Source organism: Scylla paramamosain, unplaced genomic scaffold (genome assembly GCF_035594125.1).
Source record: "Scylla paramamosain isolate STU-SP2022 unplaced genomic scaffold, ASM3559412v1 Contig43, whole genome shotgun sequence".
NCBI lineage: Eukaryota > Metazoa > Arthropoda > Malacostraca > Decapoda > Portunidae > Scylla > Scylla paramamosain.
In genome coordinates, this window is record NW_026973708.1 from 167,857 (window position 1) to 190,989 (window position 23,133).

Sequence of the window (23,133 nt, forward strand, 5' to 3'; positions counted from 1 at the left end):
CTGTCTTAAAGTAAAAAAAAGCTACTTCTGTCAATGTCAGTGAAGAAGGATGAGCAAGTATAAGCTGCAGCACTGAGCTATTGGCCACTCTTTGGAAATATAGAAATTTTTCTTGGATACAGGTTTTTGCATTTGTGGAGGTTATAGTGAATAATATATGTTATTCAGTCCAAAACCAGTCAAATTAAACATCAGGTTTCTACTAACAAGACTAAGGATTCTGAAATATCCACGCCTTGTTGAAACCATGGAACAGTATTTAAAGGTATGTTCTACTTCTTTCAATTATATTGCTTCTAAGAGTATTAAAGAAGGGCTATATGGAAACATGCATGTATAAAGATGGTATTATGAAGGACAATATATAATTTGGATTTTCTATAAAACATATACATATGAAGTTGTCATTCAACATTTCCATCTATCACATCTCTCTGTCAAATGTTTGATGTGGAAAAATAATGCTATAACTATCTCACTGGGTGTGTGAAGTTGCCAGTTAGAACAATTAATAAAATTAAACTTTGTGGCTGGGTGCAAATCACATGTGCATTCTCATTCAGGAAAGCTTGTATTTGACTCATGTAAGAAAGGATAAAAGAAAGGATAAAAGAAAGGATAAAAGGAACAACTTAGACTATGTAAAAATGCATTTCTCAGTACATATATTTATCATGTCATTGTCTTACTCCATTCATATCAGATGTTTACTGAACATGTATGTAAAAATTATTTCCATGGAGAAGATGCTTGCTGTCTCATTGGTATTTTTTTCTAATACCTCATACATACTTAACCTGAGTGTTAAAGGTATTTGCAAAATTTATTAATAAAAAAAAAAATGTGTAAGCGTGCAGAAAAATCAACAATTGAAACCTGCAGAACATGTATCTGGGAGAAGTTTTCGCATGTCCAATGTCCTGCCAGTGATTCAGTGACTTAGCTCATTAATGAATTCTGTGTATTTTGTAAAAAATAATTATGAGTGCACTCATGCTGGATTTTATTTACAGTGGCAAACTCATTGTCTCTGAATCATACTGATGTTGTTGTGATATACTAATATGATGGCTTGGTGCATAAGCACAAAAATAGCACTGCAATGGTAAGAATAAAATTACATGACAACAACAATAATCAGACAACACTGAACAACACAGTAAGCATATAAGATACAAGGCAATAACTATGATAAGCAGAACACAAGTAAAAAAGTTTCATGGATAAAGTAATTTTCTTTTTCCAACAGTGTATGCCTAATCACCTGTGGATTACTTCTTTAATTATCACTAAAAAATGCAAATGTTCTTATTTGTTCTAAAATTCAAATGATCTCATTTGTTCAATCATATTAGATTCCTATGGGATTGCATATAGGGAAGGTAACTGTGATTAAGATGAGAACATGAGGTTGCAAACAGTGGCTGTGACTCAGAAGCATGCAGGTTGCAGATTCTATATGCAACCTCCTCCATTCAATCAATATGATGAATATGATTAGCATTTCATTAAGATGTGCTATTGACCTTCCCTATAGGCATGACTAAATGAGTCCCTATTGTAGACAATATGAATCCTGCTGAAGGATTTCTGACGCTTTATTTAGTTCCTCACACTATAATTGATACCTGAGACAATTTTGGACAATAGAAAAACTACTGTATTTCACTCTTGCTCTCTTGTGACAATATTTGGCTTAAATCTGGCTGTATCTAAATTATACTGATGTGGATATATAGACTTGCAAGTCAGTATTAAATGCCAAATACTTATTCAAAAGTAGAAACACTGAACAAAGATAGGTCAAAATAACCAAATTAGCATTAATTGGAATGATATCTCATGTAGGACAATCTAAGTCTTTAACCAGGTAAAAGAATTTAACCTAACAGGTGGGACAATGAGCATGCTAAGACTCATTACAATAGATTTAAGTAAAAAATTATAGACTTACAAAAGATATGGGCACAAACTGATTAAAGTACGTAGTACAGTAGTGGATAATTGGAAGAGACTTACCACAACTAATATAAAAAACAGATTTATGTATGTATGTATGCACAAGTATGTATGTATGTATCTATCTATCTATCATATATATATATATATATATATATATATATATATATATATATATATATATATATATATATATATATATATATATATATATATATATATATATATATATATATATATATATATATATATATATATAATCAGCTCTCCCCTATTAGAAAGAAAGACTTGTCATGCAATGCAAATTTTGTGCTTGATGAAATTAGATTTAATCTTTTTAACAGAAAAGGGATTAGCTTCACAGATCACCCTGCCTTCCTTATTTAAAAAGAAAAAAAATCTTATATAGAAGCTTTGAAAGCAATACAAGCCTAATTCTATAAGCCTAAAAACAACAAAGCAGTATTATTTGTTAGACAAGCTTTACACACACACACACACACACACACACACACACACAGACACACACACACACACACACACACACACACACACACACACACACTTGTGAACAAATGGAATGAACTCAGTGAAGACGTTGTAAATGACAAAATTGTCAGTACTTTTAAGACCAAACTAGATAGATACAGAGACAGGATACTATGAGATTACTCCCCTCCCATAAACCACAACTAGGTAAATACAACTAGGTAAATACACACACACACACACACACACACACACACACACACACACACACACACACACACACACACACACACACACACTTAGCCTGATTAAAAACTGTGATCACATGATGATTAGTTGTTCCAGCTTTTTTATGGGTAGAAAAAAAAGTTGGGTTAAGTTTGCATGGGTTTAACTGAGTTAGGTAACTTTACCTAAGCTATCCTAGCCCACCCCGAAATTTGCTTGTTTGACTAAACTTCATGTAATTAAAAATCAGAAGTGTTTGTCTGACCACTGTATTGACCATTGTACACAGTGTCACTATGGTGTCTCAAATATATGCCTATTGATAATGGAACATGATTTCCTACCTTAAAGGATATGCTGGCTAACTCATGAATACTATGGCAAAGATTATCCTTAGACTTGTACTATTTTTATGCATTTTATGCAAGAGGGACTCTAAGCAAGAGCAACAAAAAAGAAGAAAAAGCACAATAAAATACCAAAATCCCTAATGGAAAGAGTCAAATGGATTATTCAGAACTAGAAGAGAAATGTCTTAAAACCTTCCTCTTGAGTTGAATGACTTTCCCTTATTCCAGCTTTCTGTGATTCCAGCCATAGCTAAGGGGAAATACAGAAACAGACAGGGATTTCCAAAGTTTACCAGTAAAATGTGGTGAATGAGAATACTGGTTAACTATTGCATAAAAGTTGGACAGAATAGGGATGAGAGAGTTGAAAATCTTATGCAGTAAGGCCATGGGAGAAGTAGTGGGATGCAGTTAGTAAGATCAGAAGACCAGTTAATGTGAAAGTAGCAATAGAAGATAGCAAGAGATGCAACCTTGTGGCAAAGAGAGGATGAAGATAGTCAGGTAGAGGAGAGGAGTTGATAAGATGAAGTGCTTTTGATTCCACCCTGTTCAAAATAGTAGTGTGAGTGTTGTTATGATATATCAATATGATGACTTGGTGCATAAGCAGAGAAATAGCACTCCACTTGTAACAACATAATTACTGTGACTTCAGATCTCTCTAAAATTTCTGATTGGGGCAGAGTGAACTTAGTATTGTTCAATGCATCAAATTTTTCAGTAATACTCATGTCCCCCTCTTTTACATTGGATGTCCTCAGTCTGTCCTTTGCTTATAATCTAAACTGGAAATTTCACAGCTCATCTCTGGCTAAAACAGCTTCTATGAAGATAAGCATTCTGAGTTATCACTGCCAGTTTTTTCTCATCACCCAGCTGCCAACTCTGTACAGGGACCTTATCTGTCCATGTATGGAGTACACTTCACATGTATTGCAGGGGGGAGAGTGGAGGGGGGGAGAGGGGTGGGCATTCCATTCATACCATTCTTTTAGACAGGGTGAAATCAAAAGCATTTAATCTTATCAACTCCTCTCCTCTAACTGACTGTCTTTAGTCTCTCTCTCATTGTCACAATCATGCATCTCTTGCTATCTTCTACTGCTATTTTTCATGCTAACTGTTCTTCTGACCTTGCTAATTGCATGCATCCCCTTTCTATTTTCTATTTCTATTTTCTCTCACCCATATTCTGTCCACCTCTCTAATGCAAGAGTTAACCAGTATTTTTAATCATTCATCTCTTTCTCTGGTAAATTCTGGAACTTCGTGCCTGCTTCTCTTTCAAGAGGGAGGTTTGAAGACACTTATCCTCCACTATTTGATAATCACATTTGATTTTCCTTTGGGAACTGACACTCATGTGGTCCTTTTTTTTTCAAATTGGTATTATCCATTACCAATATCCCTCTTACATAAAAAAAAAAAAATCTGGGTCTTCCAAAGAGAAGCTGTTAACATTACTTTTCCCTGATAACTGCTCAGATGGATGACAACTTCAATCAGTGAGTTTGGAAGAAAAGGGAAAACAGTTGAATGATTTTCACTTATTCCAGCTTTTTGTGATTCCATCTGTACCTCCAGCTAGAGTAACTTCCAGTGTTGATACATACAGATCTATCTTGTCTACTTTAAATACCAACTGGTTGAAAATTGTCCTTGAAAGAACCTACTTGACTACCAAGGGATTGTTGTGAGATAAGATGTTCACCCAAAGGTTCTTATTTCTTGAAAGGTGGGAAACAGTATGTTGACAGTTTCTCTTTAGACATAGATTAAACATTTGTTAAGAAAATCCCCAAAAAGTTCTGGACCAAGAGGAACCTTGTCTATTTATACAGTGAACCAGTCATACTGTCTGAAAGTGAACTATGGAGAAGTCTATTTCCTGAATCTCTGTGAGGGACATGGCAATCAAGACTGCTATTAATTCTCTTAAATGTACATATACTTCTCTTTCCAGACTCTGTCTCATCTTGTGCTTATTAAGGTGCTGATAATTTTTTTGGGAAAAAATCTTTATGACTCAATCTTTTGCCATGAAATTTTTATAGGAAGTTAAGATCAGCATACAATAGATGCTACAGTTCAAAAGTCCCTCTGTCCCCCATTTTTATACATCAAGCTTGAATGGTGTCGATACATGAATTAGAACACACGAAACTTTCAGAAACTCACATGAAAATTTGTCAAGGGAGGCAGTGAAGAATTGTATCTTCATAGCCATAGCATCGGCATCCTCACTGCTTCCCTTTAGCTGGCATGCTGTAAGAGTTAGATTAGAGTCCAAATACTTTTGTAGAGAAGCTAGAAGCTGTGGGGTAAAGATAAAGGGATGCCACCATTACAGTTATGTAAAGACAGTTCCTCACTGCCTCCCATGACAAATTTTCATACAAGGTTCTAGAAATTTCACATGCTTTGCTATATTGACACATTCAAGCCTGAAATCCAAAGATCTATGATTGAATGACATCAGCATTACTTTTTTGCCTCGCACTCATCACTACAAACACTACAGCAAGTGTTTCATCCAGAGAACAGAGCCAGTCATGTTTCACCAAAGACAAAATGAACACTAACACTGGTAACCTGCTTAATACTGGTCATTGTTAATATAAACATGAGTGAGGGGGAAGAATGCACTTGATATGCCAAAAGCCAATTTGTCCCAGCATATTTTTTATGCTTGGTAAGAGGCCTTAAGCACAAAATACTCCCTGAATAGCATGTGCTGCCGCAATGCAAGATCAGCATTCATTGACTGTAATTATGCTCCATGATGGGTAATTCATCAACTATCCTATGTTACTTAATTTTCTCCTCTGACAACCAAGCATGGAAAGATGGACTAACAGCGTATGTAGGCTCAGTGTTACCTGTCTCTGGTAGGATTCAAACACAAGCTAAACCTGACCCAAGGCCTTCAAAGCAGTATCATTATTCACTGTGCAACCCCATTACTAGCAAAAACAAAGGAAAAGTTTAGCTTGTGAATAATGCAGCTTGTTATAGATGTTTATTTAATTTATACTTATGGTCCCATCCCATCTCAAGAGGCTCTGGTCATAAGTGTACAGTGTTTCTGTTAAGGTAAAAAAGTAAAATAAAAAGTATCTTCAATTACTAACAAACAATATTTTTTGTATATCACTGTAAAGTGTTTGCCATCAGACACACTTATAATGAAAAGAGAAATAATAATAGATAATAATAATAAACAGCAGCTTGCCACAGGAAGCAGATAATGAAATCCAAAGCAATTTAGGAAACCAAGATGGAGTGATGCACTTTACTTGTGCATACTGAACAATACAGCTTTAGAATATGGAAAAATAAAAAAATAAATAAATAAAAAAATAAATAAATACTGAAATGCTTCCCAATAAATAACAAAATAATTTTTATTGATTAGATATGAATAATTCTGCTACCACTAGCAATCTCATTTTTAAAATATCTAGAACAGCAATAGATGATGCTTTCATAAAATAACTCACCTTCAAGACATGAAGATTATTTAATCATTTGTCAGTCACTTGAATAAAAACTTTAAACAATAAGTTTTCTATTTGCTACAGTGTAGCCCATTTCTCATGTTGTGTTCCCTACTACTAAATCATCTAATGGAACCTATGAGTCCTGCTGGATGTTTCAATAAAATTTTGGATAATTAAGCATATGCCCTTACTTTTGAAATGCATCACAATGAGAGAAGTAGTGCAATCAAGCTTAATCATGCATTTTATGAAGCTACATCATTAACTAGACATAAGCCAAACATTACTTACTTTATCCTGTGAACACACAAGAGAAAGAAGAGAGAGAGACTGGTTAGAAGACACAAAAAGGAAGCCAGAACTGATGCACACAGCTCAAGCCCACCTCAAGACAATGCACAAAAGCCCAACACAAAACACTAATTATATTCATCAGAAGGATTAACATGGTTATAAGAATGATTAGAATTGAAGATAAATTATACGTATTTCATAAAAATAATGGGCTTAGAGAATGTACATATATTTCTAAATGGATACTCTACATTTCAAAAAATTTTTTTATTACCTTTTATAATATTATAACCTTTTGAGAAATATATATTTTTTAACTATATTACTATCAATAGGTATCATAATAATGTCACTGTCTCTAATGTGAATACAGTGAATCACCACTACCATAAGTGCTCTGTTTCCACTGAAAACCAGATCAGGAAATAAGTAATGGAGCTTATAATTTATATACTAGTGCTAATTTGGCATTTGTAAAAGTAACTTCTATGCAAAGGTTAAAAGTTCAAATTTTAGTGGATATGTGCATCTTCTTGCTTTATAATGAACCAGAAAGAGGAAAGTTTAAAAATACAGTGAAATAAATAATAGAAAATAATTTGTGCTTGGACTAAAAATAAAAACAATTTAACTTAAAACAGAAATTATGAAGTTAAAACTTTTTGTCACTCTACAAAGAGTGTGCAACACATAAAGCATTGTGCTAGCTTTAATAATTACAAATGGCTGAGAAAATCTTCTAAATAACTGAGGTTCTGCTAAGCAAGCAAAAGATTATGCAATGTGGCAGTTTTACATTTGAGAATTATGTGATACTCTATTCATGCACTTTTCCCTCTGTGTGTAACAGATTATGATGAACCCATTTGTGCACTCAAAGTGTGAGGTTGAATGTGAAACCACCACAATGCAAGAAAAAATTGTTCAGAGAAATAAACATATAAAAAGAAAAAAAATGAATTAAGAAGTGTAATAAAAAAAAAATTAAAAAAACAAATATCGCCTACTAAACACTCACCGATCTGAAAGCCTACAAACCAGAGAGAGAGCAGAGGAAGAGTACATTGAAACATTAGTTCACATGAATACACATAACATACATATGCAGAGGTACATGGCTGTATATGTTATCAAAGACTAGACATGATAGGACCTATAGATAACGTTCAAGTCAACATACCTTCAGCTGTACTAGACACAGAAATATAGCCAGAAAATATCATGTATGATTAGTAATGTGACTTATGATAGAGTATGTATATGTTCTGAAAGTATGGTTATTTTGATGTTGCTTAACTTGATGTGTTATTGAATATATATATACATATATATATATATATATATATATATATATATATATATATATATATATATATATATATATATATATATATATATATATATATATATATATATATATATATATATATATTATATATATATATATATATATATATATATATATGTTTTTTTTTTTTTTTTTTTTATGTAGGAAGGATACTGGCCAAGGGCAACAAAAATCTAATAAAAAAAAATGCCCACTGAAATGCCAGTCCCTTAAAAGGGTCAAAGCAGTGGTCAAAAATTGGTGGATAAGTGTCTTGAAACCTCCCTCTTGAAGGAATTCAAGTCATAGGAAGGTGGAAATACAGAAGCAGGCAAGGAGTTCCAGAGTTTACCAGAGAAAGGGATGAATGATTGAGAATACTGGTTAACTCTTGCGTTAGAGAGGTGGACAGAATAGGAGTGAGAGAAAGAAGAAAGTCTTGTGCAGCGAGGCCGCGGGAGGAGGGGAGGCATGCAGTTAGCAAGATCAGAAGAGCAGTTGGCATGAAAATAGCGGTAGAAGACAGCTAGATATGCAACATTGCGGCGGTGAGAGAGGGGCTGAAGACAGTCAGTTAGAGGAGAGGAGTTGATGAGATGAAAAGCTTTTGATTCCACCCTGTCTAGAACAGCAGTATGAGTGGAACCCCCCCAGACATGTGAAGCATACTCCATACATGGACGGATAAGGCCCTTGTACAGAGTTAGCAGCTGGGGGGGTGAGAAAAACTGGCGGAGACGTCTCAGACCACCTAACTTCATAGAAGCTGTTTTAGCTAGAGATGAGATGTGAAGTTTCCAGTTCAGATTATAAGTAAAGGACAGACCGAGGATGTTCAGTGTAGAAGAGGGGGACAGTTGAGTGTCATTGAAGAAGAGGGGATAGTTGTCTGGAAGATTGTGTCGAGTTGATAGATGGAGGAATTGAGTTTTTGAGGCATTGAACAATACCAAGTTTGCTCTGCCCCAATCAGAAATTTTAGAAAGATCAGAAGTCAGGCGTTCTGTGGCTTCCCTGCGTGATATGTTTACCTCCTGAAGGGTTGGACGTCTATGAAAAGACGTGGAAAAGTGCAGGGTGGTATCATCAGCATAGGAGTGGATAGGACAAGAAGTTTGGTTTAGAAGATCATTAATGAATAATAAGAAGAGAGTGGGTGACAGGACAGAACCCTGAGGAACACCACTGTTAATAGATTTAGGAGAAGAACAGTGACCGTCTACCACAGCAGCAATAGAACGGTCAGAAAGGAAACTTGAGATGAAGTTACAGAGAGAAGGATAGAAACCGTAGGAGGGTAGTTTGGAAATCAAAGCTTTGTGCCAGACTCTATCAAAGGCTTTTGATATGTCCAAGGCAACAGCAAAAGTTTCACCAAAGTCTCTAAAAGAGGATGACCAAGACTCAGTAAGGAAAGCCAGAAGATCACCAGTAGAGCGGCCTTGACGGAACCCATACTGGCGATCAGATAGAAGGTTGTGAAGTGATAGATGTTTAAGAATCTTCCTGTTGAGGATAGATTCAAAAACTTTAGATAAGCAGGAAATTAAAGCAATAGGACGGTAGTTTGAGGGATTAGAGCGGTCACCCTTTTTAGGAACAGGTTGAATGTAGGCAAACTTCCAGCAAGAAGGAAAGGTAGATGTTGACAGACAGAGCTGAAAGAGTTTGACTAGGCAAGGCGCAAGCACGGAGGCACAGTTTCGGAGAACAATAGGAGGGACCCCATCAGGTCCATAAGCCTTCCGAGGGTTTAGGCCAGCGAGGGCATGGAAAACATCATTACGAAGAATTTTAATACGTGGCATGAAGTAGTCAGAGGGTGGAGGAGAGGGAGGAACAAGCCCAGAATCGTCCAAGGTAGAGTTTTTAGCAAAGGTTTGAGCAAAGAGTTCAGCTTTAGAAATAGATGTGATAGCAGTGGTGCCATCTGGTTGAAGTAGAGGAGGGAAAGAAGAAGAAGCAAAGTTATTGGAGATATTTTTGGCTAGATGCCAGAAATCACGAGGGGAGTTAGATCTTGAAAGGTTTTGACATTTTCTGTTAATGAAGGAGTTTTTGGCTAGTTGGAGAACAGACTTGGCATGGTTCCGGGCAGAAATATAAAGTGCATGAGATTCTGGTGAAGGAAGGCTTAAGTACCTTTTGTGGGCCACCTCTCTATCATGTATAGCACGAGAACAAGCTGTGTTAAACCAAGGTTTAGAAGGTTTAGGACGAGAAAAAGAGTGAGGAATGTACGCCTCCATGCCAGACACTATCACCTCTGTTATGCGCTCAGCACACAAAGACGGGTCTCTGGCACGGAAGCAGTAGTCATTCCAAGGAAAATCAGCAAAATACCTCCTCAGGTCCCCCCAACTAGCAGAGGCAAAACGCCAGAGGCACCTTCGCTTAGGGGGATCCTGAGGAGGGATTGGAGTGATAGGACAAGATAAAGATATGAGATTGTGATCGGAGGAGCCCAACGGAGAAGAAAGGGTGACAGCATAAGCAGAAGGATTAGAGGTCAGGAAAAGGTCAAGAATGTTGGGCGTATCTCCAAGACGGTCAGGAATACGAGTAGGGTGTTGCACCAATTGCTCTAGGTCATGGAGGATAGCAAAGTTGTAGGCTAGTTCACCAGGACGGTCAGTGAAGGGAGAGGAAAGCCAAAGCTGGTGGTGAACATTGAAGTCTCCAAGAATGGAGATCTCTGCAAAAGGGAAGAGGGTCAGAATGTGCTCCACTTTGGAAGTTAAGTAGTCAAAGAATTTCTTATAGTCAGAGGAGTTAGGAGAGAGGTATACAGCACAGATAAATTTAGTATGAGAATGACTCTGTAGTCGTAGCCAGATGGTGGAAAACTTGGAAGATTCAAGAGCGTGGGCACGAGAGCAGGTTAAGTCATTGCGCACATAAACGCAGCATCCAGCTTTGGATCGAAAATGAGGATAGAGAAAGTAGGAGGGAACAGAAAAGGGGCTACTGTCAGTTGCCTCAGACACCTGAGTTTCAGTGAGGAAAAGAAGATGAGGTTTAGAAGAGGAGAGGTGGTGTTCTACAGATTGAAAATTAGATCTTAGACCGCGAATGTTGCAGAAGTTAATGAAGAAAAAGTTGAGGGGGGTGTCAAGACACTTAGGGTCGTCGACGGAAAGGCAGTCCGACCTGGGGACATTTATGGTCCCCTCCCCAGATGGGGACTCCGAGGCTGGTGTAGGAGTCGCCATGATTTTAAAATTTTTTGAGTGAAGGGTGTGTGTGTTATTAGGTGCTTGTAGTTTTGTGTGGAGGAAGAGAGTTGTCTTTAGAGGGCAGGCTGTGACTACCCCCTTGTGTTGTGAGACACAAAGGGAAACGTTCAGTGAGGTCACAGCTGGGTTTAATGATAAGTTCACAGCACCCCCTGAACAGTGCTTTAGACCTCACTGGGAGTAATTATCATTTATATATATATATATATATATATATATATATATATATATATATATATATATATATATATATATATATATATATATATATATAATTTTCTGTTTGAGAAAGTTGTTCACCAACACAAACTACACTAACTACATTACTAAACACCTCAAGATTATTGAAACTCATTTTCAAATAAGGAATTTGTATTGCTTAATAATAATAATAATAATAATAATAATAATAATAATAATAATAATAAAAATGCCACAGTATAAAAATCTTCCATACAAAAGAATCTAAACATAATCATTGGAAAAGAAAGAGTATCACTTTTGGTGAATGAATCCTGTCATGTTTGAAGACCCATAAAAATTATAGAAGTACATGAGACTTACCATGGGTCAGTTGAAATGTGCTTCGGATTTTGCGAAGCAAGCCACCACTGCTGGAGAGAGCTTTCACATGAGATACACAAAGATTTTGAAATGTGCTTTGGATTTTGCGAAGCAAGCCACCGCTGCTGGAGAGAGCTTTCACATGAGATACACAAAGATCAAGGTACCGACAGACTTTAAAGAGCTGAGAGCCACCCACATGCCACAAGTTCCCGAAAAATGCCCGTCGGAAAGAGAAACACAAAGTCAAAAGCCCATCTTTCCGAAGGGTGGGAGTGGTGGGCATGTGAAAGCTCTCTCCAGCAGCGGTGGCTTGCTTCGCAAAATCCGAAGCACATTTCAACTGACCCATGGTAAGTCTCATGTACTTCTATAATTTTACTTCAGCAACCCACCGCTATTGCTGGAGAGGCTCCACATGAGATTTTAAAGCCATGTGGGTGTACTCTCAGAACTACACAATCCTTAACGTTCTCCAAGTGAGTGATTGAAAATTAAACAAACTAAATATGTATCCCAACTTCATTGTATGAAAAATCCTCCTCCTTAAACAGATATGTCCCTTACAAAAACATATAGTACATGTATAAAACAAACAAAATATGTCAATTGAGATCCAACGCAAATTAATACAGAAACCTGTTAACATTACAGTACAGAATCCAGTATGGCCTCTTGAAAAAAATCTGAAACCTGAGTGATCTCCTTATTATAGTGTTTAGCAAAGGTTGTCTCCTGAGTCCAACCTGCCTTAGATAAGATAATGTTAACTGGGACATCCATGGCTTTGGCCTTGGAAGCAGAGGCTGGTCGAACACTGCCAGCCGTGAATTTCTTAGTATTGATACCACAGTCGACAAGAACAGTTTTAATCCACCTTGCCACTGTATCTTTGGAAACACTTTTATGTGGCTTCACCACACTGATGAGTTTCCCATTATCCTTCCCAAATTCCTTTCCCAGATTCTCCGTTCTGTTAATATATTCCTTCAAGGTATTTACAACACACATTCTAGAATCAGGTAAATAAGCATGAAACTTAAGCATTCTCACATTAAACTTCGAACGACACTGCTTAATGTTGCCCCCTAACAAAAGAGATACAGAATTGTTATCAACAATAGCATTGGAATACAATAATAAATGTAAGGTCTGTACTCTTGCAGCTTGAGTCAATGCCATAAGCATCACCAATTTCAAAGTTAAAGATTTCAAAGATAGGTCTTGTAATGGGCTCATGGACCTCAGCTTCTGCAATACTGGCTGCACATCCCAGGTTTCAGCATACCTAGGGCAAGAGGGTCTCAAGTTAAACACACCACGCATAAACCTATTGATAAGTGGATGATTCCCAGCTCTACATCCCTCCAACGTAATGCCTAAAGCAGAGAGAGCACCTCTTGCTGTGTTAACAGACTCATACCCCACCCCTCTGTGAAATGTCTCTGAAAGGAAATTCAAAACACTAATTACAGACGGAGTAGAGGGATTGATATTCCATCTATCACAAAATGATGACCATCTTTTAATGTGTGGTCTATATTGCCGCATCGTACCTGGTCTCCACGATGCCATGATAATCTCTGTGCCTTCTGACGATACACCTCTCCCTCTAAGTTGTTGCCTGACAAAAGACATGCCATCAATTGGGTGTGGGTCATAATCGGGTGTTCTTCCACTGATGAGGGATGTCGTAGTACAATTGTTTTCTGAGTGATGAGCCTGGGGGCCTTGATCAACATTTGCAGAAGAGGGCCCATCCAAGGTTGGGAATTCCACATTGGAACAACCATCCACCCCTTGGCTCTCTCCTCCCTCATTTTCTGTAGACACCTAGTAATGAGAGAAAATGGTGGGAAAAGGTAAATCAGATCGAAACTGGCCCAATTTAATGTGAACGCATCCACATGCTTTGCTTCAGGATCAGGTCTCCACGAGCAAAAACAATCTATTTGCTTGTTTAAGCGAGAAGCAAATAAGTCAATGGAGGGAGTTCCAAAAACTACACACAACTCTTTAAAAATCTTTGGATTAAGTTTCCATTCATGTCTGTCATTAAAATTACGAGAGGCTTCATCCGCCAACACATTCTTCTTTCCTGGTATGTGTGCACAAGTAATCCAGATGTCATTGGAAATACACCAATTCCAGATATCAATGCAGACAGAGTTACACACTAGTGATTTAGTTCCACCCATCTCATTAACATAAGCAATGGCTGTGGTATTATCACACATAACTTTAACATGGCAGCCTTTAAGCAAGTAAGCAAAAGATTGAAGGGTAAACAAGATGGCCTTGAGTTCCCTTGCATTAATGTGTAGGCAACTTTCTTCTGTTGTCCATTTACCATTGGTGGAATGCTTTAATACACAACCACCCCAACCTAAATCTGAGGCATCAGTAAAAACTTCAACAGAAGGAGCAGTCCGAATAATTTTCCGAACTTGCGTACCTACTTCAGAGATCCACCAACTCAGCTCCATTTTCATTTCCTTTGAGATAGTCATAAATTTGTCAAAGTTGCCCTTTCCTACCTTTAATGCAACAATTTTGGCCTTTTCTAAAATTCTGTAATGGAGCTTACCTAATTCAACGGCCGGAATGGCAGCTACCAACATGCCAACTACCCGAGCTACCTCTCTGATCTTTGCCTTATTTCTACTGGCCAAGGATGAACAACTTTCCACAATCTTCTTCACTCTATGAGCAGGGAGTGTGACAGTCATGGCTTCAGAATCGATGATGTTGCCAAGATATTCTATGCGTTTTGTAGGCACCAAAACTGACTTGTCCACATTAATACAAAACCCCACATTTTGCAAAATTTCCACAGTATCCTTTAAACAAGCAACACAATCCTCAACTGACTTGCTACACATAAGAGTATCATCTATAAAGGACTGGGTATTTCCTACAGAGTGCCCCATATCCTAACTGGGTCCATATGCCAATGGCCCCTCCCTGGGGTTGATGAAACTCATTTTCATGCACTCACCACTGTCACTCTTCATTCATCTCTATCACACATAATGATTTTGCTTGCTGCACAGTCATTTCTCTCTTTACACAGTTCATCCACTCTAAGAAAGCCCATTCACAATGCACATCTCCTCCTTTCTAATTCTGTCACTCCCTGTTACTCCACACATACTCTTCAAATACTACATTGAACCATTTCTTCTCTGCTACTCCCATGTTCCATGTTTGACTACCATATAACACAACAGGCACACTATTCCTTGTATAACCCTATTTACACTCATACCCACTGTTCTGTGTTTAAAGATCTTTCTCAGTCCACCATATATTTTTCCTTTTTCTTTCACCCTGCACTTCACCTGTCTCAACTCTTCTGTCCACTGCAGGTGATGATCCCAAATACTTGAAACAATCTATCTCTTCCACCTATTCTCCATTCAGTCTTACAAACATCTTTTCATCACCTATTTCTCTTGATCATATCAATACAGTGGAACCTCGGTTACTGAACGCTTCCATTTTCAAACAAATTGGTTTTCGAACAAGATTTTGAACTCATAATTGATTCTGTTTCCTTACAATAATTTGGTTTTTGAACAAAGTTACTTGGCTTCATATACTAAAAGACAAGGCAAAAACTGTCATTTATTACTAATTTATAGTTTCTATAATATTTCCTTCATTTTTATATATTTTGAGAAGACACAGTGGGTAAGACAATAATTCAATCTTTGAAATAAGGTAAATGTGATCCCACTGAAGAGCCTCAATGTAAACAAACAGTTTTCGGTTTGGTCAGAAGTAATCCTGAGCCAACTGTAGCTCTCTTGATGATCCACAACACCATCAGTACTGCACAGCTGTATTTTCCTAGTAACTTTTCTCAGCAGCAAGATGTCTAAGTGTTATGATCACCTTAATTTTGGGCTGTTCCTCTCTGTGTCACTCTGTAAGGCCTTCCTCACTAGACTGGTGACAAAGAGAATACCCGCACAGTCTAAACAATATCTTCTGATGAGTTTCATGCCACTCAATTCAATTCAATATGTCCTTTCTGGATAAACAATTTCTGAGCTGAAGATGTTGTGAAGCAGACATCTTGGCAGTGGGAATGTCTGTCACAAGCTGCTAAGACAGTATTGATGGGTGTCCAAGAATAGATTAATCCATTTTACATTGATTCCTAGGGGGAAAAATAGCTTTGGTTCCTGAACATTTCAGATTTCAAATGGGATTCAAGAATTAATTAAGTTTGAGAACCAAGGTTACACTCTACTTTACTTTCACCAACAATCATTTACAGCTTCCCCCTCCCACACACACACTCAGACTCCAACCAGTCTTTTCCCAGTCTTTTCAACTTCCTCTCTGAGTCATCTACCATACCTGTATCATCAGCAAATAGAAGCTGACTCAGATCCCATACCCTTTCTTCCCCACTGATCAAAATCAGGGTTTAACCTAACACTTCATATTCACTCTCTTTATCACACTGTATATATATATATATATATATATATATATATATATATATATATATATATATATATATATATATATATATATATATATATATATATATATATATATATATATATATATATATATATATATATATATATATATATATATATATATATATATATATATATATATATATATATATATATATATATATATATATATATATATACACAAGTTGCAGAACCATACTGACATTACACAACCCTAATGCAAACCTACTCTGACTAGGAGGAACTCACCCACTCAATCACCAATCCTCCCACATGCCCTGCTATTTACACTCCTTCCAATGACCTGCCTCCAACTCCATATGCTTTCAGAACATCTCATAGGCCTTTACTGTCAATCCTATTCTACACTTTCTCCAGAACATTTCACAGGACTTTACTTTCAATCCTATCCTACACTTCCTCCAAGTCCACAAATGCCAAAAAAGACTTCCTTCCCTTTCTTTCAAAACTTTTTACACAGCTGCCTTACTGCAAAGACCTGGTTCACACATTCTCTTCCCTTCTTAATGCCACTGTTTCTTTTGGATGGCATTTTCTGTTCCTACTCTTATCCCCCTTATCAACACTCTCCTATGCATCTTTTTCTACCACACTTTGAGTTTGAGCATTCCCATTTCCTTGTGTGTACCACACATGGATTTACTGTCTTCTGTCATCTTGCTGGCAACAGAGCATACATTCAGTAACCTTGCCAACCATAATAAAGGTATAGGTAATGCTCTTTCCACCACTCTTCAAGCACACACAGCACATCCATTTAAACCTGCAGCTTTTCCTTTCCTCATTTCCCTTGTAGCCTCTTGTACTTCCTCTCCTAATAATAAAAATAATAACAACAATGACAACAATAATACCTACCTAGGCTTTTCCCCCAAAAAGGGAGGTAACCAGGGCAAGGCATGCAACTTTCACATTCACACTCATTCACACTGCTCTCTAAGCCTCTTAGCCCCTTGGTTCCCAATGGGGAAGAGAAAGTACTCCTGGCATCATTTTATGGGGATCAGCTGCACAGTTTTGACAGTTTGGTCTGGAACAAGGCTCCTTCATAACAGATACTAAACTGCCCCACATCTATGTGAGATCACCGGTGTGTGGTGCCTCCCTTGGAGGTTGCAGGGCCACATCATTCCTCATGCCTTCACAACTGGTCTCCATTTGCTTCTGTCACACACAATCATTCTATTATGCTCCAATGTCAATCCTCTTTCCATTAAAGCTTCCTTTATGCTATCTATCCATCCCTTATGTACCCCACCTCACAAATTCACACCTCTCACACTTGATCTTAGTACCTATCTTCTTCACCAGCCTATCATTTTCCGTTCTCTTATGTTGAAATAATCTCAGCACACATTGTTCTGCCCATACTGCTAAGTCTCTCACAACATCCATTGTCGCTTCCTCATTTCTGACTCTGTCCATCTGATAGAGTTCCTCCACACACGTATTCACACATACTCCTTAAGACATCTCATCTCCCTTACATCCAGTCTCTTCTTGTCTGTTACTCCGATATTCCAAAGCACCATACAGTGCAGCAGGAACTACTATCCCATTGTACAATATTCTCTTTATGTTCATTCCAAGTGCCCTACTGTCAAACAATTCATTCATAACTCTTAATACTTGCAATGTGCAGTGTGAAACTACATGGCTTTCAATCACCTGTGTATTTTCAATAAGTATGTTCACACTGGTTGTGAAGCTACATATACCAGGCTAGCTATGTTGCCGGGCAAGCACTTTTTAAAAACATAGCTCCATTAACACATGTCCACTTAAGTTTTCTGGGAATATCTCGGACCCTTACCCCCACCCTAATAAGTTAACAGTTCATCACAGCCCATAATAGAACCACTGTATACTGCAAGTCCTCTACAATCTGCAGTCGCTATGGGGCAACTGATAGTAGTAGTATGGAAATACCCATATTTATATGACATGGCTATGGAGGGCTACAGAGCTGTGACAAATAAGGGCAGCTGCTAGGAGAATATTGCCAAATCTCTTCAAATGGATCATAAGTAATTTATTTAGTGTTAGAGTTAGCATTAATAGTTCTTCCTCTTCCTCAAGAAACTGCAGAGTACTGTCTCCCATGGCTGCAGCCACTGAGCTTGGTGGCATCTCTTCCAGTGTGAATACTCACATAATAATCATCACAAGCATCCATCTGCCGCATCACATGCATAGCATAGCTTCACTCCCCATGTGAACCTACTTTTATACACCACATATTATTCCATATGTACCTTCTCTGACCGTCTTTGTTAATACCTTACCATAAGCCTTGCCTACCACACACAAAAGATTGATACCTCTGTAATTACAGCACTCATGTCTATCTCCTTTTCCTTTATACAATAAAACTATACATGAAAAAAAATAATAAATAAAATAAAATAATAATAATAATAATAATAATAATAATAATAATAATAATAATAATAATAATAATAATAATAAATAAAATAATAATAAATAAAATAAATAAAAAATAATAATAATAATAATATCAATAGTGTGTGTATTTACCTAGTTGTATTTACCTAGTTGTGCTTTATGGGAAAAGAGCTATGCTCGTACTGTTCCATCTCCACATCTTTTAATATCCAACCTAGCCTTGAATCCATGTATACTTTCTGCATTTACTATCTTCTCATCCAGACTGTTCCATACACCAATACTTCCATATTGGAAACTATACTTTTTGACATCTCTTCTACAAGCACTTCTTTTCAGCCTCTTTCCATGTCCTCTAGTGTCCCATGTATCCCAGACCATCAGGTCGCTCCGGTCCACCTCCACTACTTCCTCATATGCTTTATATATCGCAATCAAGTCTCCCCTTACTCTCCTCTTTTCCAACGTTGGTACATGTATCCTTGCCAGTCTCTCTTCATATGGCAAGTCCCTGATACTTGGTGCCATCTTCATAGCTGCTCTCTGAATTCTCTCCAACTTCCTTATATCCTTTTTCTTGTATGGTGACCACATTACTGCTGCATATTCTAGTCTGGGTCTTATCAGTGACACGATCATCTTCCTGACCATCTCTTCATCCATATATGTAAAGGCCTGCCTTATTCTTTTCAACAAGTTATAGGTTTCTCCTGTAATTTTGCTAATTTATCTCTCTGGGGTCAGGTTCCCAGTCACTGTAACACCGAGATCCTTTTCCTCTTCTGCTCCACTCAACCTTACACCATTCAACACATAATTTCCTTTTACTCTTCTTGTACTTTTTCCAAATTCTATTACTTTACACTTCTTTAAATTAAATTCCATTTCCCATCTATAACTCCACTCTGATATCTTGTTCAGGTCTTCTTGTAACATTCCACAGTCCTCTGCACTCTCAATGTTCCTCAGCAACTTTGCATCATCTGCAAAAAGGCTCATGTAGCTGTTCACACTCTCCATCATATCATTTGTATAGACTGCAAACATGATTGGTGCAAGTACTGAGCCTTGGGGTACTCCACTTATGACTTCCCTCCATGATGATTTTTTATCTTTTACTACCATTCTCATTTCTCTGTTTGTTAAGAAATTTTTCCATCCATCTCAGCAGCCCCCCCCGTAGCCCACCATTATGCTTCAACTTCCACAACAATTTCCCGTGTGGCACTTTATCAAAGGCCTTCTTCAGGTCTAAATAAACACAATCAGCCCATCCATCTCTTTCTTGCATTATATCCACCACTCTAGAATAAAAACTCAGTAAGTTTGTAACACACGATCTCCAAATCTCCAAATTGTTGTTTTATTATCACTTCATTTTCTTCTAGGTACTGCATCCATTTATCCTTCACCAGTCTTTGACACATTTTGCACACCACACTTGTTAGAGACACAGGTCTATAGTTTAAGGGCTCCTCTTTACTACCACCTTTGTAGATTGGCACTATGTTGGCTCTCTTCCATTCAATTGGGACTCTACTTTCAATTAGGGAGCTCTCAATAATATTATGCATTACCCATGTCAGCTGCTGATTGCACTCTTTTAGTATCCATCCTGACACTCCATCAGGTCCAGGGGCCTTCCTAACATCTAGTCCCTCCATCTGTTTCTGGACATCCTCTTCAGTCACTTGGATTTCCCCCAGACCCATTTCCTCACTCATCTCACTCTGCCACACAAATGTTCTCTCTTTTGTGAATACTGATTGAAAACTCACGTTCATTATCTCTGCCAATTCAGCCGGATCCACACACATTTGACCATTCACCTTCAATCTGCCTATTCCTTCTCTATTTTTCATTTTGCTGTTCACATATCTGAAGAATAGTTTTGGTTCCTCTTTGCATTTGTCTATAACATCTTTCTCATAATATTTCCTTTCTTCTCTAATAACCCTTACATATTCATTTCTTGTAGTTGTGTAGTTTTGCCACAGCTCCTGCGTATTTTTCCTTCGCCATCTATTCCATGCCGTTTCCCTCTCCTCCCTAGCTATTTCACATCTTCTATTATACTAGTCATTGTTATATCTTCTCTTTGTCTCTACTTTCGGTAAATATCTTTTCACTCCCTCTTCGTAAATATTGATGAAAGCTTCCCACTTCTTTTGCACATTACTTGCTGGGATAAGCGTACTCCAGTCCGCTTCACCAAAGTATCTCCTCATTTGTTCAAAATTTAACTTACCATAATTAAATCTTTCACTTTTATAATCTTCATATCTACTTTCCTCTCTTTTTTCTTTAATACAAAACCTTATCATGACATGGTCGCTTTTTCTTAGTGGACAGTTATAGTTCATGTCTTCTATAATATAAATGTGTGTGTGTGTGTGTGTGTGTGTGTGTGTGTGTTTCTGTAGGTATTTGCTAAGATGTAGTCTACAGATCCTGAGCTATTTTTGTGTGGTCCTGTCTTTGCATCTGTATTTGTCCAGCTTTTCCTTTAAATTGATATACACTCCTTGCTCTACTTCCTCTTTTTTCAGTCTGTTCTACATACCTAGATCTATATATAGGGAGCTGTTCTTTATTTTAATAGTTCAAACCTTCCACTCCATTTTCTCATCTTTTATGTCCTTTCAATTATACAGCATATCTTTATTTTAACAATTACAGATCTCTTCAATTTTTATCAGTCTCTTAATTAATCTATGTATTATGACTATTTCTTTCCTCCTTTTCTTTCTTCATGTGTTGGTATCTCTATTTCTTTTCATCTTTTCTCATACATCAAGTGGCATCGAGATAAGTGTGTGTGTGTGTGTGTGTGTGTGTGTCATTCACCTACAATTGTCTGCTCATCACCCAGCCAGCTGTTCCCCTACAGAAAGAGCTCAGAGTTTGTACTGACCTACCTTTGGGTAGAACTGAGACCACTCACACACCACACTCTGGGAAAGTAAGGTCACAACCCTTTGGGTTACATCTCAGACCTATTTGCTGCTAGGTGAACAGGGGCTACACATTAGCAGGCTTGCCAATTTGCCTTGTCATGCCTGGGACTCGAACCCAGGCCTCCTCAGTTGTGAGCCAAGCATGCTAACCAGTACACTACGAAGTGTGTATTTACCTAGTTGTATTGTACAGGGCATGAGCCAAAGCTCATTTTGTCTTCTTTCTATATCTGTATTTAACCAGTTTCTCTTTAAACATGTGTACACTGCTTGCCACAACCACCTCTTTCTTCAAATCATTCCAGATTTCAACAGTTTGATACAGGAAGCTGTATTTCTTGATGTCACTCAAACATCCACTTTATTTTCTTCCCATGCCCGCTTGTATATCCCTCTCTCCTTCCTCCATCTATAGTACCAGGTCATTTCTGTCTATTCTTTCTACATTGCTTACTAATTTGTACATTGTTATCAGGTCTCCTCTTTCTCTTCTCTCTTGTAGTGTTGATAATCCCATCTCTTCATATAGCTTGAGTCTTTAATTTCTGGTACCATCTTTGTTGCTATCCTCTGTATTTTTTCCAGTTTCCTTATATCTTTTTTTTTTTTATGTGGAGCCCAAACTACTGCTGTGTATTCCAATTTAGGACATATCATACTTGTTATGATTTTTCATAATTTCTTTATCTAAATATGTAGTTAAACACTAGACTAATGTTTGTTAACAAGCTGTATGTAGAGCTGAATATCCTGTTTATGTGCCTTTCAGTGTGTGTATTTTTACCAAGTTGTGTGTATTTACCTAGTTGTATTGTACAGGGCATGAGCCAAAGCACATTTTGTCCTGTCTCCATAAGCATATTCATCTAGTTTCTCTTTAAACATGTGTACACTGTTTGCCACCTCCTCCTTCAAATCATTCCAGATTTCAATAGTTGTATATAGGAAGCTGCATTTCTTTTTTTTTTTTTTTTATGTAGGAAGGATACTGGCCAAGGGCAACAAAAATCTAATAAAAAAAATGCCCACTGAAATGCCAGTCCCATAAAAGGGTCAAAGCAGTGGTCAAAAATTGGTGGATAAGTGTCTTGAAACCTCCCTCTTGAAGGAATTCAAGTCATAGGAAGTGGAAATACAGAAGCAGGCAGGGAGTTCCAGAGTTTACCAGAGAAAGGAATGAATGATTGAGAATACTGGTTAACTCTTGCGTTAGAGAGGTGGACAGAATAGGGGTGAGAGAAAGAAGAAAGTCTTGTGCAGCGAGGCCGCGGAAGGAGGGGAGGCATGCAGTTAGCAAGATCAG

At 37.4% G+C, this 23,133-nt stretch overlaps 1 protein-coding gene across 7 annotated transcripts in view; it reads right to left on the minus strand.

Annotated features, from left to right (window-relative positions):
• Positions 1-23,133, minus strand: part of LOC135098060 (calcium-dependent secretion activator-like) — a 316,893-nt gene that overhangs the window by 118,103 nt on the left and 175,657 nt on the right. For 2 of the 7 annotated variants that reach the window (XM_064000268.1, XM_064000267.1), the window contains 2 exons: positions 13,507-13,783; positions 12,459-13,238 (listed from right to left, as the gene is read on the minus strand). The exons of the other annotated variants lie outside the window; for them this stretch is intronic. In XM_064000268.1, the coding sequence (XP_063856338.1) occupies positions 13,195-13,238; positions 13,507-13,783 (321 nt within the window). In that variant the 3' untranslated portion in view covers positions 12,459-13,194. Of the gene's footprint in view, positions 1-12,458; positions 13,239-13,506; positions 13,784-23,133 lie in introns of those variants that run through there. 7 annotated transcript variants of the gene reach the window in all.